This window comes from Euleptes europaea, chromosome 18 (assembly GCF_029931775.1).
Source record: "Euleptes europaea isolate rEulEur1 chromosome 18, rEulEur1.hap1, whole genome shotgun sequence".
NCBI lineage: Eukaryota > Metazoa > Chordata > Lepidosauria > Squamata > Sphaerodactylidae > Euleptes > Euleptes europaea.
Window position 1 is genome coordinate 135,532 of NC_079329.1, and position 13,855 is coordinate 149,386.

Below are 13,855 nucleotides of genomic sequence, written 5' to 3' on the forward strand. Positions count from 1 at the left end.
CCCGCAGAAACCGGACCCCGGGCGTTCCCCCCCGCCTCGCCGGCTGCCGTCGGCAAGGGCTCGCGGCGGGGCGCAGCGCGGGTCTAAGCAGCAGCCCCCTCCCCCCACGCCTCCCGCCGAAGGGCCCGCCCCTTCTCGGCGCCCTCCGGCAGAGAGGGGGCTGAGACCAGCGACGGCCCCCAGCTTCTCGGGGGGGGGGGAGCCCAAGCCGCCCGCGAGGCCCCGAAGCGGCCACTGGGGCGGGGTGCCGGTCCAAGGGCCCGACTCTGCCCGGGGGGGCGTCTTACGGCGGGGCGGACAGGAGAGGCATCTGGGGGCCGGCAGACAAGGCGCCTGGGCAGTGGGGGTGACGGGGAGGACGCCCCTGCTCAGGGAGGCGGTGGCCAGAGAGCGGCGCTCTGCACATGCTCTGGGGTGGCGGTGCTGCTGCTGGCCCAGCCAGGGGAGCAGGGGCGGTGCCGCGGGGGAACGCGGCGCTCTCCCCTGGCCGCGCCCTGCCGGCCCCCCAGGGCCGCCGCCCTCCGCCTCCGCCGGAGCTCCTTATCAGCCGCCGCGGCAGCAGCAGCAGCAGCAGCCGGGCCAAAGGGCGGCGCGGAGACGGGCAGGTCGGCACCCGGGGAGGCGCCCGCAGCCCCTCGCCCCTCCACGGCCCTCGCCCCACCCGGCTCTTGCGGGGGCCCCGCCGCCGGCCACGACCACCATGGCCCCCGCCCACCCGCGCCTGGCGGCCCTCAGCGTGCTCCAGTGGGTGTTCACCTTCCTCTTCTTCGGTAGGTACCAGGCGCCTGACCAGGTAGGCAGGGTCCCCGGGGGCGAACCAGATGTGGCCCTTCAGCCCCCCCCCCCAACGCATGAAAGCAGCCCTTCAGGGGGTCACGGGCGCAGGTCTCAGTTTTTATAATCGTGGTGGGTGGGTGTGGGGGGGACTGTTGGTGGTGGGAAGCGCCCTCGAGGCGCAGCCCTGGGCTTCCTTGGTGGTGTCTCTTAAGTAGTAACCAGGGCTGACCCTGCTGAGACTCCAGGGCTGACCAGACCGGCCAGCAGGCACCCCCTCCCCCGGGGGTGATGGTAGCATCCCTCTCTATGTGTGTTGATATCAAGTTTTATTGCATTTTTATTCTGTGTCTTATTGTATTTTTTTCAATCATTTGTTATCCTTTATGTTAGTTATTATGCTTATTTATTACGTTTCACTTAAAACATTTCTTAGCCCCCTTTCTACCTTGTGGAACGCAAGGTGGTTCACCATATAAACAAAACCATGATGATAACAAACACTAAGAGAGCACAATTTATACTGGCCTGCTTTGCCTGGTTTTTCAACTTTGGACTCCACTCCAGTCTGGAGGACAAAGGCTGACGATCAGTGGAGTTAAGTGAACACTCCAAATGAAGCCGCAGTCAGTCATGGTCCCCCATCCCACCCCAGGACAGGAGCCCTCCTCACCCCACCTCTGGTCTCCCCACCACAGGCATCTTCTTCACGAGCCTCCTGGTCGGCCTGCTCTTCACCTCATACTGGTCTATCACAGTCCTCTACTGTGCTTGGTGGATCATGGACTGGGAGACCCCAGAGCGAGGTGAGTTGCCCCCATCGCCCCAAACCCACCCCAGCAAGCCAAAGCCAAGGCCAAGCTGAGCCAGGCACCTGGCCACCAAACGGTTGCTCACCGGGATGCCAATCTAAGGACAGCAGCCCCGCTCCTGTGAAAGGGAGGCATGCCAGGTGTTGGCCCCAGCTCTGGGGAGGGGCCGCCTTGACCCACAGGTGCCGGGCATGACACGCACAGGGCACAACCCACAGGAGGGCAGACAGGTTGTTACAAAAGGAGGTCAGCCAAGAGCTCAGCATGTGACGATGGGGCAGAGTCTGGGTGAGGACGACATCTGGCAAGAAGAGAGCCAGTCAGAGTGGTGAGATGGGAGGACGCGCCCAGCTGCACAGTCACAGGGAGGGTTTACGCAAGCCCTGGTGGGCGGGCAGGCAGGGCAACCTTGATCTCTCCTGAGCCAGCCTCCCCCACCCCTGAGCGTCACCACAGTTGCCCACGAATGCCGATGCGGCTCCTCTAAGACGAGGCCTCCCTTGGAAACCTTTGGACTGAGTTGGGGGGGGGGGCTCTGGACTCTGTCCTCCACCCCTGTGGATCCTCTTTGCCTGGCGACCGCCCTGCCTGGCTGATGCCCAGAGCAGAAGGGCCTTGCCTACCCTGCCGGGGCTGTCTCACAGAAAGGGCAGTTGAAGGCCGGTGCCACTTGATTGCTGAGGACACGGGTGGTTGGCCTCACCTCTCCAAGGGCCCTGCCCACGTCATCCTCAGGTGCCACAAACTGAAAGGGAACCGTGCAAATCATACCAGCCGCTGCTTGTTGCTCCTGAAGGCTGGCGAGGTGGGAGCCCCCTTTTCCAAAACTGTCCCCGAGGGCTGCCTCCTCCCAGCGCACGATCACCCCCCTTCACTATCAGTCTTCTTCCTGACCTTCAGTTCCCTGACTCCCCACCCATGATTCCTTTTGTTAAAATCAGCCTAATGTCAGTGTCTCCGGCTGGTTGGAAGAATGCCGCGTTGTTGGGAGATCCATTAGTTTGACACCAGGGTTCCTGTGGGCTGTTTGTCAAGCAGAGCTGGGGCGCCCCCCTCTGAAGCCCTCGTTCAGACACTTTCTGCTGCTCCCCACAGCTGTTCGGCACGCAGGGGGCAGCCATCGCCTGTGTGCGCATTCGCCGCCATCTCCCTGCTGTGCTTCGGAGGGTTGCCCAAACCGGTCAACCCAGAGCCTTCTTAAGCTCCAGCTGTTTGCTCCAGAATCACAGGCAACTGTCCAGAAGTGCTGTTGTGGACTGGCGACAAGGCTAGGGAGACGCTGACGGGTGCGAGCTCCCTCCCAGGCTAGTGGGGGGACAAAGGGGACCATTTGCCATGGGCAGCATCAGTAAGCATCAGTGTTTTCATTCGCAATAAGCTGCGCACGCTGCTTCAGCTGAAGTCAGCTAAGACTTATCTCATGCTATAAAGACACTGTATGGAACATCCCAAAAAGCTGCCCTTAAGTACTGCAAGGACCACGTCCACAAGGAAAGAAGGCAGGATTTGCACAAGTATCTCAGGCTAGCTCCCAAGGGATAGGACACTGCTGCCGGTGACCTGCCCGACTCTTGCTCTGCAGGTGGCCGCCGAAGCGACTGGATGAGGAAGTGGCATCTCTGGCGGCTCCACAGGGATTATTTCCCCATCAAGGTAGGAAAAGAGAGGGGGGGGAAGCATCCATCTGCTGATATAACACTGGGGTGCTCCTTTACTGGGACTGGGGGCTAGAGCAAATCCAGAGGGGATTCTGCACTCGATGGATAAGGGGAAGGCACTCGATGGATAAGGGGAAGGAGGGGCCTTTGCTCATGGCCTGGCAAAGAGCCGGGTGCTGGGGGGAGAGACCCCGAGGGGTTGCTAGCAAGGGGAGGCCAGGGCAGATCCGGGCAGGGACTCAGGAGCGCCGCCCCTTCCAGGCCCCCTCTGCCGTGGCTTCTACCACAAATGGAGGATAGGGGGGTTGTTCTAGGGGTGAGGTCCCGATGCAGCCGGGGTGCTCAGCAAGGCCAGTAAAGCCGGCCCCACCCCATTCTCTGACTTGCAGCTGGTGAAGACGGCTGAGCTGCCCCCCACCCGGAACTACGTGCTGGGCTCCCACCCCCACGGCATCATCTGTGCAGGAGCTTTCTCTGCCTTCTGCACAGAGGCGACGGACTTCTCTCGGACCTTCCCTGGCCTCAAGTCCCACCTCGGCCTCCTCAGCGGGCTCTTCCACATGCCCGTGTACCGCGAGTACATGATGAGCTCAGGTAGGCCGCGTCGCTGGGAGGGGCTGTGGCTCCGGGGCAGAGCGTCCGCTCGCCACGCAGAAGATCCCAGGTTCAGTCCCCGGCAGCATGTCTCAGGGCACAGGTGGATGAGAAAACATCTCTCAGGTTGGGGAGAGCTGCTGCCGGTCAGAGGAGACCAGAGGGTGGCCTCTCCAGAAGCCACTTCATGTGGGCAGAAGCCTGTGGGGCGAGGGCCTGACTCCCCTGTGGTGAAGAAGGGGAGGCCACACTAGGGCCACGGCCAGCAAGTTCCAATTTGGCATTTGCAGAACAGCAGAGCCTCTCCTAATTCTGCATTTCTGGCCTTCCCCAGGGTACTTAGAGCACCTTAAAATTAAGACTAAAACACAAAAGCGATAAATTGACAGGACGTGGTGGCAATTCGCTAGTGGCCACAACCCCCTCCCCGCTGTAGCCCCACAAGACCCACACACCCAGGACAAAGGAGACTGCAGCACAACAGCGGGGCCTCATCACAGTCTCCTGGGAGTCAAGGGAAGAGTCCTTCCCCACCCCCCACCCCAGGGCCTGCCTGGCTGCAGAAGGCAAGGGGGACTCCCCAGCTTTGGTGGGCAGGGGGCAGAGGCGCTCTCCTGCCTGCCTGGCCAATCCTATTTCATGGAAGGCTGCATCCAGAGGGTCTTTGGCGATGGGACAGTCCCCCAGGTGGCCCTTCCATTGGCCCACCTGGAGGCGGCTGAAGGGCAGGTGGAAGGGGCCCCGCAAACAAACAGCCAGGGAAACTGTGGCCCAGCCAGGAGGAGGCCGTCCCCTGGTGGCAGCTACTGCATTGCGGGCCGGTGGGAGTTCTGAGCCATTGGTTCTTGTAGGTTATCTGGGCTGTGTGACCGTGGCCTTGGTATTTTCTTTCCTGACGTTTTGCCAGCAGCTGTGGCAGGCATCTTCAGAGGAATAACACTGAAGGACAGAGCATTTCCTCAGTGTCAAGTGTGTAGGAAGAGTAATATATAGTCAGAAAGGGGTTGGGTTGAGCTGAATCATTGTCCTGCAAAAAGTATCAAAGGTAATGTGCTAATCATTGTTCTGTAAGTATCAAGATAATGTGCTAATGAGGGTGTGGTATGTTAATATGGAACCATTGCATCCTGAAGTGTTCTGTTAATGTGTGAAATCCAAAGCTAATCTGCATGGCTATTGTGGACTGTAGTCTTTGTTAGTCTGGAGGTTTTCAGGATAGGAAGCCAAGCCTTATTCATTCTTAAACTCTCTTCTTTTCTGTTAAAGTTGTGCTGATGTTTATGAATTTCAATGGCTTCTCTGTGTAATCTGACAAAATAGTTGGTAGAATTGTCCAGTCTTTCAGTGTCTTGGATCACTTCAGGATACAATGGTTCCATATTAACATACCACACCCTCATTAGCACATTATCTGGATACTTACAGGACAATGATTAGTACATGACCTTTGTTACTTTTTGCAGGACAATGATTCAGCTCAAACCCAACCCCTTTCTGACTATGCATTACTCTTCCTACACACTTGACACTGAGAGACACTGTCCTTCAGTGTTACTCCTCTGAAGACGCCGGCCCCAGCTGCTGGCGAAACGTCAGGAAAGAAAATGCCAAGGCCACGGTCACACAGCCCGGCTAACCTACAAGAACCAATGAACTGTGACCGTGAAAGCCTTCGACAATGTGCTGAGCCATGTCAAGGGCCGCCCCAGGCAGAGCGCGTGGCAGCAGCCCAGGCGCCCTCCCCTAAGGGAGGCCAGGGCTGGCCCGGCGCGCTCTGCGGGGCAGGAGGCCCTGACCCCCCCCCCCCGCCCCTTCTGTGCCTCCAGGGATGGTGCCGGTCAGCAAGCGGTCGCTGGACTTCGTGCTGCGGGGGGGCCCGGGCCACGCCGTGGTCATCGTGGTGGGCGGCGCGGCCGAGTCGCTGAACTGCGCGCCCGGCGAGCAGCGGGTCCTTCTGCAGGGCCGGCGCGGCTTCGTGCGCCTGGCGCTGCAGCACGGGTAAGAAGGGCCGGCCGGGCCGGGCGAAGGGGGCCGAAGGGCCCGCGCCCCCGCCCGGCCCGCCCTGATCCCGCTCCCCCCCCCCCCGCAGGGCCGACCTGGTGCCGGTGTACTCCTTCGGCGAGACGGACATCTTCCGGCAGCTGCAGCTGGCCGAGGGCAGCCTGGGCCGGCGGCTGCAGCGCGCCTTCCAGGAGCGCGCCGGCTTCGCGCCCTGCCTCTTCCGCGGCGCCTCCTGGGGGCTCCTGCCCTTCGCCGCCCCCATCACCGTCGTGGGTAAGGAGGGGGCGGGGCGGGGGCGGGGCTCCCCAAGCCCCTCCCGCCGCCGCCGCCCCCCGCCCACCAGCAGCCCTGTCTCCTGTCTCCGCAGTGGGGACGCCCATCCCGGTGCCGCGCCGTCCGTCGCCCACGGAGGAGGAGGTCGCCCACTACCACCGGCTCTACGTGGCGGCCCTGCGCGCCCTCTTCGAGGCCCACAAGGGCCGCTGCGGCCTCGACCCCTCGGCCCAGCTCGTCGTCATGTAGCCCCCCCTTCTCCCCCCGACCCAATAAAGCCGCTCGTGGGAACAACGCCTCTCTGCTCGGCGCCTCGCCGGGGGGGGGGGGCTGCGGGCAGGGGGCTTGCGCGCAAAACGGACGCAGAAAGCGGGGGCGGCTCTGCAGCTGCCAGGGAGCCCCCCCTGCCCGTTTGTGCCCGGGAGGGGAAGGGGAGGGAAGGGTACATCGGGAAGTGCTCGCGGCGGGGGGCCCCTGCGGATTACGCGCCCCTTAACGCCATCCGTTCCTTTCTTTCGTGGGGCTCTCTGCGTATGCTCTGAGCCCCCGCCCCCTTCAGGCCTTCCTTTAGCCGGCGTCTGTCACCGCCAAGCTTCAGCAGTGCCTTGCCCCGTGGGGAGGAGAAAGATGGCAGGCCACCTCGTGGGGGCGAGAGGACTAAAATGGAAGGGAAGGCGGGACCCTCTCTCCCAGGCACCGCTAGGATTCGAACCCAGGATCTCCCGTTTACTAGACAGGCGCTTTAACCAACTGAGCCACGGCGGCACCGCCCCGCCCCGCCCCCTACCGCTCTTGCCTGCTGGCTGGGGGAGCCGCCTGCTGAGGAGCGGCCGGTCTCTGCCCCGCGCCGCCTGCACGCTCCGCGCCCCCCCCTTCCCCCGTCCGTGGCCGGCGGGCGCCCTTTCCGCGCCGCCGAGTTCTCTGAATGAGCGGGGGGGGGAGAGGCGCTCCTCCCCTTCTCTCGTCAATGGGGCGCTTGTCCGCGGCGGGGGGGGGGTGGCTAATGAGCTGGCGGCTGCCCAAAGCGCTAATGGGTCCCGGGGGCCTCGCGGCCAGGCAGCCGGGCCCACCGCCAGCCGCGGGGGGGGGGAGGTGCGGGACAGCCGCAGCAGCTTTCCAGCAGGCGGACCCTGAACACGTGGAGAGGGTAAAACACGCATGCCGGGCCTCGTGCAGAGGCGCTGCTCGCCCGACAGCAAAAGAGGCCGCGGGAGAGCCCTGACCCCTGACCCCGACGTGATTTGAACACGCAACCTTCTGATCTGGAGTCAGACGCGCTACCGTTGCGCCACGAGGTCAGCTGCTCCCTCTGCTCCCTCCCACAGGCCAGTGCTGCTCTCCTGGCTGTGTCTCCACTGCCCGCCCCACCCCCACCCCCAGGACTGTGCCGGGACTCCAGCTCCCCCTCATGGGGGGGTGAAAGGGAGTGTGGCGGGTGCCCTTCCAGGAAGGCTCTCCTGGCAAGTGGCCTCCCTGCCCAGCTGGGCCTGCCCTGATTGGGGGTGGGGGGGTGGCTCTTGGTCAGTAAGGACTGGGGGTGCAACCATGTGCTTCACAAGGCTGCTGGGGGAGCAACACTGTTCTGTAACCAAAAAACCCCACCAGGAATTTGGGGGCACCCTTAGGCCTGGCAAGATTTTCTTATTCTTTATCAATGCCCTTTCCTGCCTCCCCAAGGGGGGCCGAGGTGGCCTGCCATCTTTCTCCTCTCCTGCGTTTTCTCCTCCTCACAGCACCCTTGAAAGGTAGGTCAGGGTGAGAGGCCTGGCTCCCCCCCACACACCGCTCTCCCAGCAGAAGCCTTCCTGGACCGGTGGGGGGTGGTGTCTGCTGGACTTGATGTTGACTGGCACCACTTCCTTGATCCTTCAGGTTGGTCCCAAGAGGTCAGACACCCCACCGCCTCCCCACGTCTTCGCTCAGAGGCACTGCCCCCTTCCTCGCTCCTTGGGCCACTTCCCTGAGAGTCTCTCCCCCTAAGCAGAGCAGGGCCTTGAGCACTTTGTACCTGCACAGGTGCTTTGAGGCTCCACCTGGGTGTTGCTCTGCCTACTTTCTTCCTGCCAGCTAGCTGTGGAATAGTTGTTGAACAGTCACGCTCCAGGGATGGTCAACTTACCTGCTGCCTTCCCCCTTTACTGCACTTCAGATAGCAAGGCCAAACAGGCGTTCAAAATATAAGACAGCGTTCAAAGAATAAGGCAGTCTACTAAATGAATGAGTGAAAGAATACCCCTGTTCTTTTCGAGTATTTGGGCTGAACAGGGAATAAGTAAAAAGTGAAAACACACAGTTCCCTTTCCCTACACTCAGTACATATCCTGAACACAGCAGGCTAGCGTTCCTTGGACTTGCAGTAGTTTAAACTCGAGGGCAGGCAAAGAAGCTGACGGGCAGTAGATTCAGGACAAAGAAAAGGAAACACTTCTCCACACAGCGAGTGACTAAAACGTGGAACTGGCCGCCAGAGGACGTGGTGGTGGCCTCAGGCAGGGACAGGAGGCTTCAAAGGGGGATTCAACAGATTCGTGGAGGAGAGGTCCCGCAGTGGCAACCGGCCCCAGTGGATAAAGGGAGCTGCCCCATTGAGGGGCAGTCCGTCTGAAGAGCCGTGCCAGGAGGGCACTCTGGGGCAAGCCCTCCACCTCTGTGCCCCTGTCGTGGCCCCTCCCATGGAATGAAGCGCACAGCTTAGCTGGAATGCAGGAGTACACCTGGCAGCAACTTCAGTCCACACCAGTTCTGCTATGTACAATTTATTTACAGTATTTACACAGTCCAGTTTGCAGTTCTGAGCAACAAACTGCTTCGCCAATACATCAGCTTTTCTACCACCACACTTCTGTATGTATGACATGAACTTATATACATTTACAGCTATATTGTTAACCAATCACATTCTTAGCTGAGTCATTCTGAGTCAGACTGGAAATTCCCTTTTCTGGCCGTTCAAGCCGGTTCAGGCTAGCTCAGTCACATGACCCTAGCTGTCAACTTGATCAGTTTGATCTAATGTCCAAACTTCTGACTAACTGAACATATTTACATGTCGTCATGGAACTGGTTGGCCACTGTGTGAGCTGGGATGCCGGGCCGCTGGGACCACAGGTCTGATCCAGCTGGGCCGTTCTTAGGTTCTCCAAGTCCAGCATTACCTTGGTTCTCAGGGCTGGGCCTACTGCCCATTGTCCCTGCCAACATGGACAAGAGGGAGTCCATAGGCAAAGGCTCAGTCCGGCATAGCTTGTGCTGCCCTCAGGAGGCAGTCGAGGACTCGGAGGGCCTGGAAGGGGTCCAGGGGAGTGGCGTGGACCTCGGTGAGAGGAAGCATGGCCGAGGCCGGTGCTAGCAGGGAGCCCGGGAGGTACCCGCGGGATCGGAAGCAGGCCGGTGCCTGTCTCAGGCTTTTCTTCCCAGTGGGGGCCCAAAGCAGACGAGAAGGTAGCAGCATAGAACTGAAAGTGAAAAAGCTGGAACCAGCCAGTCCAACCTCCCCCACACACACTCACATCAAGCATCCCTGACCAAGGACCCCCAATCTCCCCTCAAACACCTCCAAGGAGGGAGGACCGCCCCCCCATCCCTGGGCAGCCGATTCTACCACACCTGCCCTGATGGTTGAAAGGTGTTTCCTACTAGCCCACTGGTATCTCCCCACCTGTAATTCCAATCCATTATGACTCCTGCCCTCTTGAAAACCCCAAAAAGGGGTCGCCATAAGTCTGCTGTGACTTGAGAGCACTTTACACACACACACATCTACAGAGGGTCATCACCAACCTCTTCTTCTCCAGGCTGAGTATAGTTCCCTGTTCCCCCCACCCGCCATTTTCTGGCAACAATCCCATGAGTGGGGTTTGTGATCCAGTCACCCCGCCAGCCTCCATGGCACGGAGGGATTCAGGCCCTGGCCGGCCAGTATTCCAGCCCCTCTCCACTGCACCAGGTGGACTCTCTGAAGGGGGACCAGGAAGAGGGGGGGGGCAGGACAAGCAACAAGGAGCTAAAAAAAACCCGATTACAAAAGATGGGGGGGTGTTTGTGTGTAAACAAGAGGGGGAGAGGGAGACCCCACACAGGAGAGGAAAGCTGGACAGAACCGCCTGCAGGGGGTGGGGGAGGCATCATCCCAAGAAAGAGAGTCAAGCCAGCAAGGAGAGGCAGGAGGAAGAAAGAGGCTGAAGGACCCCCCTCCCCAAAAGAGCAGCAGAAATGAGGGTCAGCAAAAGGAGCAGAGCATTGGCGGGGAACCACGGTCATGAAGGAGGGCAGTTTTGTGGCCCCTCGGAAGGGCAGAAGCAAGAGGAGGAGAAGGGCCACAGGTCCCGGAGGGGGCAGGGGGCAAGAGCAGTTGTGGACCGACATTTTGGGGACCCTGAAGCTTGAAGTGTCCATGGGCCCCCTTTGCAACCAGCAACATCTGACAGGGTCCAAAGGGCCTTGCTGCCCTTGCAAGGACCTCGAGGCCCAAATGGCAGAGAACAGGGTGGTCAGACCGGTGCAGCCTGAACTGAGAATTCAGATGTCTTTTTATGGTCCCAATTGGCTCCAGCCTAAGGGCTGAGCTATAGAACTGTTAAGCCAAGCCCAATGAAGGATTTAAGGATCCAGTTGCCAAAACGTAGGCTGTGAATAGATCATGGTGAGCTCAGAGAGCCCCATACAGCTGGGGGTTCGGCCGCTGCCAGCCCCCGAGGAAATTTTGAAATCTGACCAGTTTCAGAGATATCTTGAGGCCATGTGAAATGGGTATTACAGCATATTCTAAGATCAATATTATGTACTTCAACCCATTGGCTTATGATTCCATCACTAAAATAGCCTTATTTTAATAACAAACACTTAAAAAAAAAACTCCCATCGATTTTGTTGAAAAATTCATTCATTAAAATAAAAAAAAAAGAGTTGCCTCAGGGCCCCTCCCGGGTTAGGGACCCCCCCCCCCCAAGCTGACACCTCATTCGTTTCAGAGCAGATCCGCCACTGGGCAAGAGAGAAGCGCGAGGGGAAGCCCCTGGCCAGCGGAGACAGAATTGCCCCAGGAAGGCAGCAGGTGGCCAGCCCTGGCATTCAGCCCACACGGAGGCAAGGAAACAAGGCGAGCAAGAAGTGGGCCTCGGAGCATGTGCAGAGCGCCCGCAATGACCCTAGCTAGCCCCAAGAACCTGTGGTGGGCCGGGCTTCTGAACCACTCTGCCAGCAGCCGTGCACTCCACGAGGCCTCTTGCGCCCCGGTTCAGGATGGGGGTGCCCCTGCAGCGCTCCATCTTTCGGCGGCTCTTGCACTGTCCGAAAGCGTTTGCCATTCCTGTGGCGGGGAGAGCGGAAGAGAAGGTGCGCAGGCGCCATTCCAATGCCTCTGGCGCAGGGGGAGCTGGGGTGGTGGGGAAGACGGGGTGAATGGGGGCTAGTTCTACGGTAGAGGAGGGAAGGGGACAAGGAGGCACTGGAGAGGGCTGCGGTGCGCTGGGCTGGGCTGGGTGAAGCTGAGCCCCGGGCTTTGCCTGCGACCTGCCTGGGCATTTGCAATGGAGAGGGAGGAGGGGCAGACGCCACCTCGCCCTGTGGGAGTGCAAATTGGTGCGGGCAGAAGGGAGGGGGCTCTACAGGGTGGGAGGGGTGATTGTCTCTGGGCTTGGCTGTGTGTGAATGCATGCCTGGGATGGCCGGGCACTCCCGAATCCAGAGTGGCCGGGGCAGTTTGCTGCAGGGGAGGGCCCCGGGGTCCTTTGCGGCCTGGTGGCGACTCTCCAAACAAGTATGCTGGGTGGGGGGGAGGGGGCCTGCTACAGTGGGGCTGGGAGCACGTGCCTGGTGTCGTGGCCAGGGTGGAACTGCCAGTACCCCATGGACTGGATGCCACTTTGGAACACCCTGGCTGTGTTTTCCCCAGGCTTGCAACCCCCAAGTCAACACCCCCCCCCAACCATATGCAGGGGCTCAGCTAACTTACTATCAGTCTCCAGCTGAGGACTGCAACAATTGCGGGGGGGGGGGGTTGCTGGTGGGAGGGCTTGCACATGGGAGGGGGGTGACCTCCTGCCCTGCAGTTCCTGTCACTAGACCCAAAACAAGGTTCCTCCTGGCTCCTATTCAAGGGCCAACGTTGTGGCAAGAATGGGCTCCCCTTGGCGCTGAATCCCTCTAGAAAGGAGCTCTGTCCAATGCCAAACTCTCCTTAAGCCAGAAGAGGAAGGGGGGCTCTTTGTGGGGGGGGGGTCTGTGTTGGGGGGGGAGGGTCCGACTCTCCCTCACAGGCAAATGCCAGAAAGGCCTCCTGGCCTGTCAGATAGGGCTTCTGACAGCTCCGTCCTCAAACAATATGGTTTCCCCGCAAACAAAATGGAGTTCTCCGTGCACTCCTTCCCCCAGTTTTGCACATGAGCTCCGGCCAGAGATTTACAATTGTATTGGGACCCGCCCGTGTAAAACTTCGATCTGATATCAGGTCCCGCGCACAAAGCCGAGAGCTCGGCCATCTCCTCCACTGATTGTTCATAATTGTTTCTGTTTCAGTTTTTCTTAAGTTGTTACTGGCAGGAAACGACTACATTGTCTCTTTGTTCCTGTAACCCTATTGTATCAGCCCTATAAATGTATCCATACTCCCCCTGTCATGTATTCCAGCCTTGCGCGTCTCTTACTGAAATCACTGACTTTCTGAAATAAATCTTTGAATCGCTGCTCTACCTGGATTGAAGGTCTATTGCCTGAAACACTGTGTATTTGCTGAAGCCTGACATTAGGCTGGAATCCATCTTTTTTTTTATTTTCTACTAGTTAGTTCTTGGGAAAGATGTTCCCCAGTTCGACCCGATCCGCCGAACTGATCCGGCGGTACAAACGCCTCTGCCTGTCGAAACAGCAGGGAGCAGTCCTGCCCCGGGAGGAAGCAGCCCCGAGAGGAGCAGATCCAAGCCGGGAGGAAGTAACCCCGGGAAGGTGACCCGCAGAACTTGCAGAGGGGGCACCGCGGATCGCCGGACAGTACGTCCACCAATCAACCACGGGGCCAAACTTCGATCTCCTATATTGAGGCCCGCTGGAGGACCTGTACTCCAGGGATGAGGAACCGCTCTGAGGCCGAGCTACAGTCACCTCAACCCCGTACCCCCAAGAAGAGGAACGCCGTCTTCTGCAGGAGCAGAACCACGACCTGACTCGGCAGAACCGGGAGCTTCAGGACCAGCTGGGGACCCTAAGGAGGGAGATGACGGCGCTAGCAGGAACGGTGCGAGGACTCCGATCGTCCATCGTCGCTACGACCTCCCCCCCCCCCCCGTTCATCCTCCACGCACAGCCCCCGGGACCTGAGGATCTCCTTTGATGGAACCTGCACCCTGTTACCCCACTTCTTACTACAACTTTCTGGCTTCATGAAGGACCAGGGTGAGACTTTCCCCTCCGAAGAAGCCCGAGTTCGGTACGCCATCGGACTTCTGGAGAAGGAAGCGGTGGAGCGGGCAGTAACAGCAACGGAAGTTAATCCCGGACTTTTGCGCTCCCTCAATGGTTTCCTGGAAGCCCTGCACCGCTGATTTGAGGACCCGCACCGGGCGGAGAGGGCCAAGATCACCATGCGCAAATTGAGGCAAGGGTCCCGTACAGTACTGGAATATGTCCAAGATTTCCAATCCCTGGCGTGCAAAGTAAGGGAGTGGAGTGAGGCCACCAAGGTCCAACACTTTCGCGAGGGACTGCGATGGGAAGTGTTGGAGGGCTGCCTGACTCTGGGTGACCCTG

At 59.7% G+C, this 13,855-nt stretch overlaps 2 protein-coding genes and 2 non-coding genes across 4 annotated transcripts in view; 1 reads left to right on the forward strand and 3 right to left on the reverse strand.

Annotated features, from left to right (window-relative positions):
* Positions 1–13,855, reverse strand: part of RNASEK (ribonuclease K) — a 278,954-nt gene that overhangs the window by 55,905 nt on the left and 209,194 nt on the right. The gene's annotated exons all lie outside the window — the stretch shown is intronic.
* On the forward strand, positions 701–6,361 carry MOGAT3 (monoacylglycerol O-acyltransferase 3). Its single transcript, XM_056863565.1, has 7 exons — positions 701–770; positions 1,473–1,580; positions 3,169–3,239; positions 3,634–3,838; positions 5,665–5,836; positions 5,928–6,112; positions 6,207–6,361. Exons 1-7 carry the CDS (start codon positions 701–703, stop codon positions 6,359–6,361), a joined length of 966 nt encoding a protein of 321 aa, XP_056719543.1.
* On the reverse strand, positions 6,804–6,877 carry TRNAT-AGU (transfer RNA threonine (anticodon AGU)). Its single transcript has one exon. It is a non-coding gene; the product is annotated as a tRNA-Thr (tRNA).
* Positions 7,339–7,410, reverse strand: TRNAW-CCA (transfer RNA tryptophan (anticodon CCA)). Its single transcript has one exon. It is a non-coding gene; the product is annotated as a tRNA-Trp (tRNA).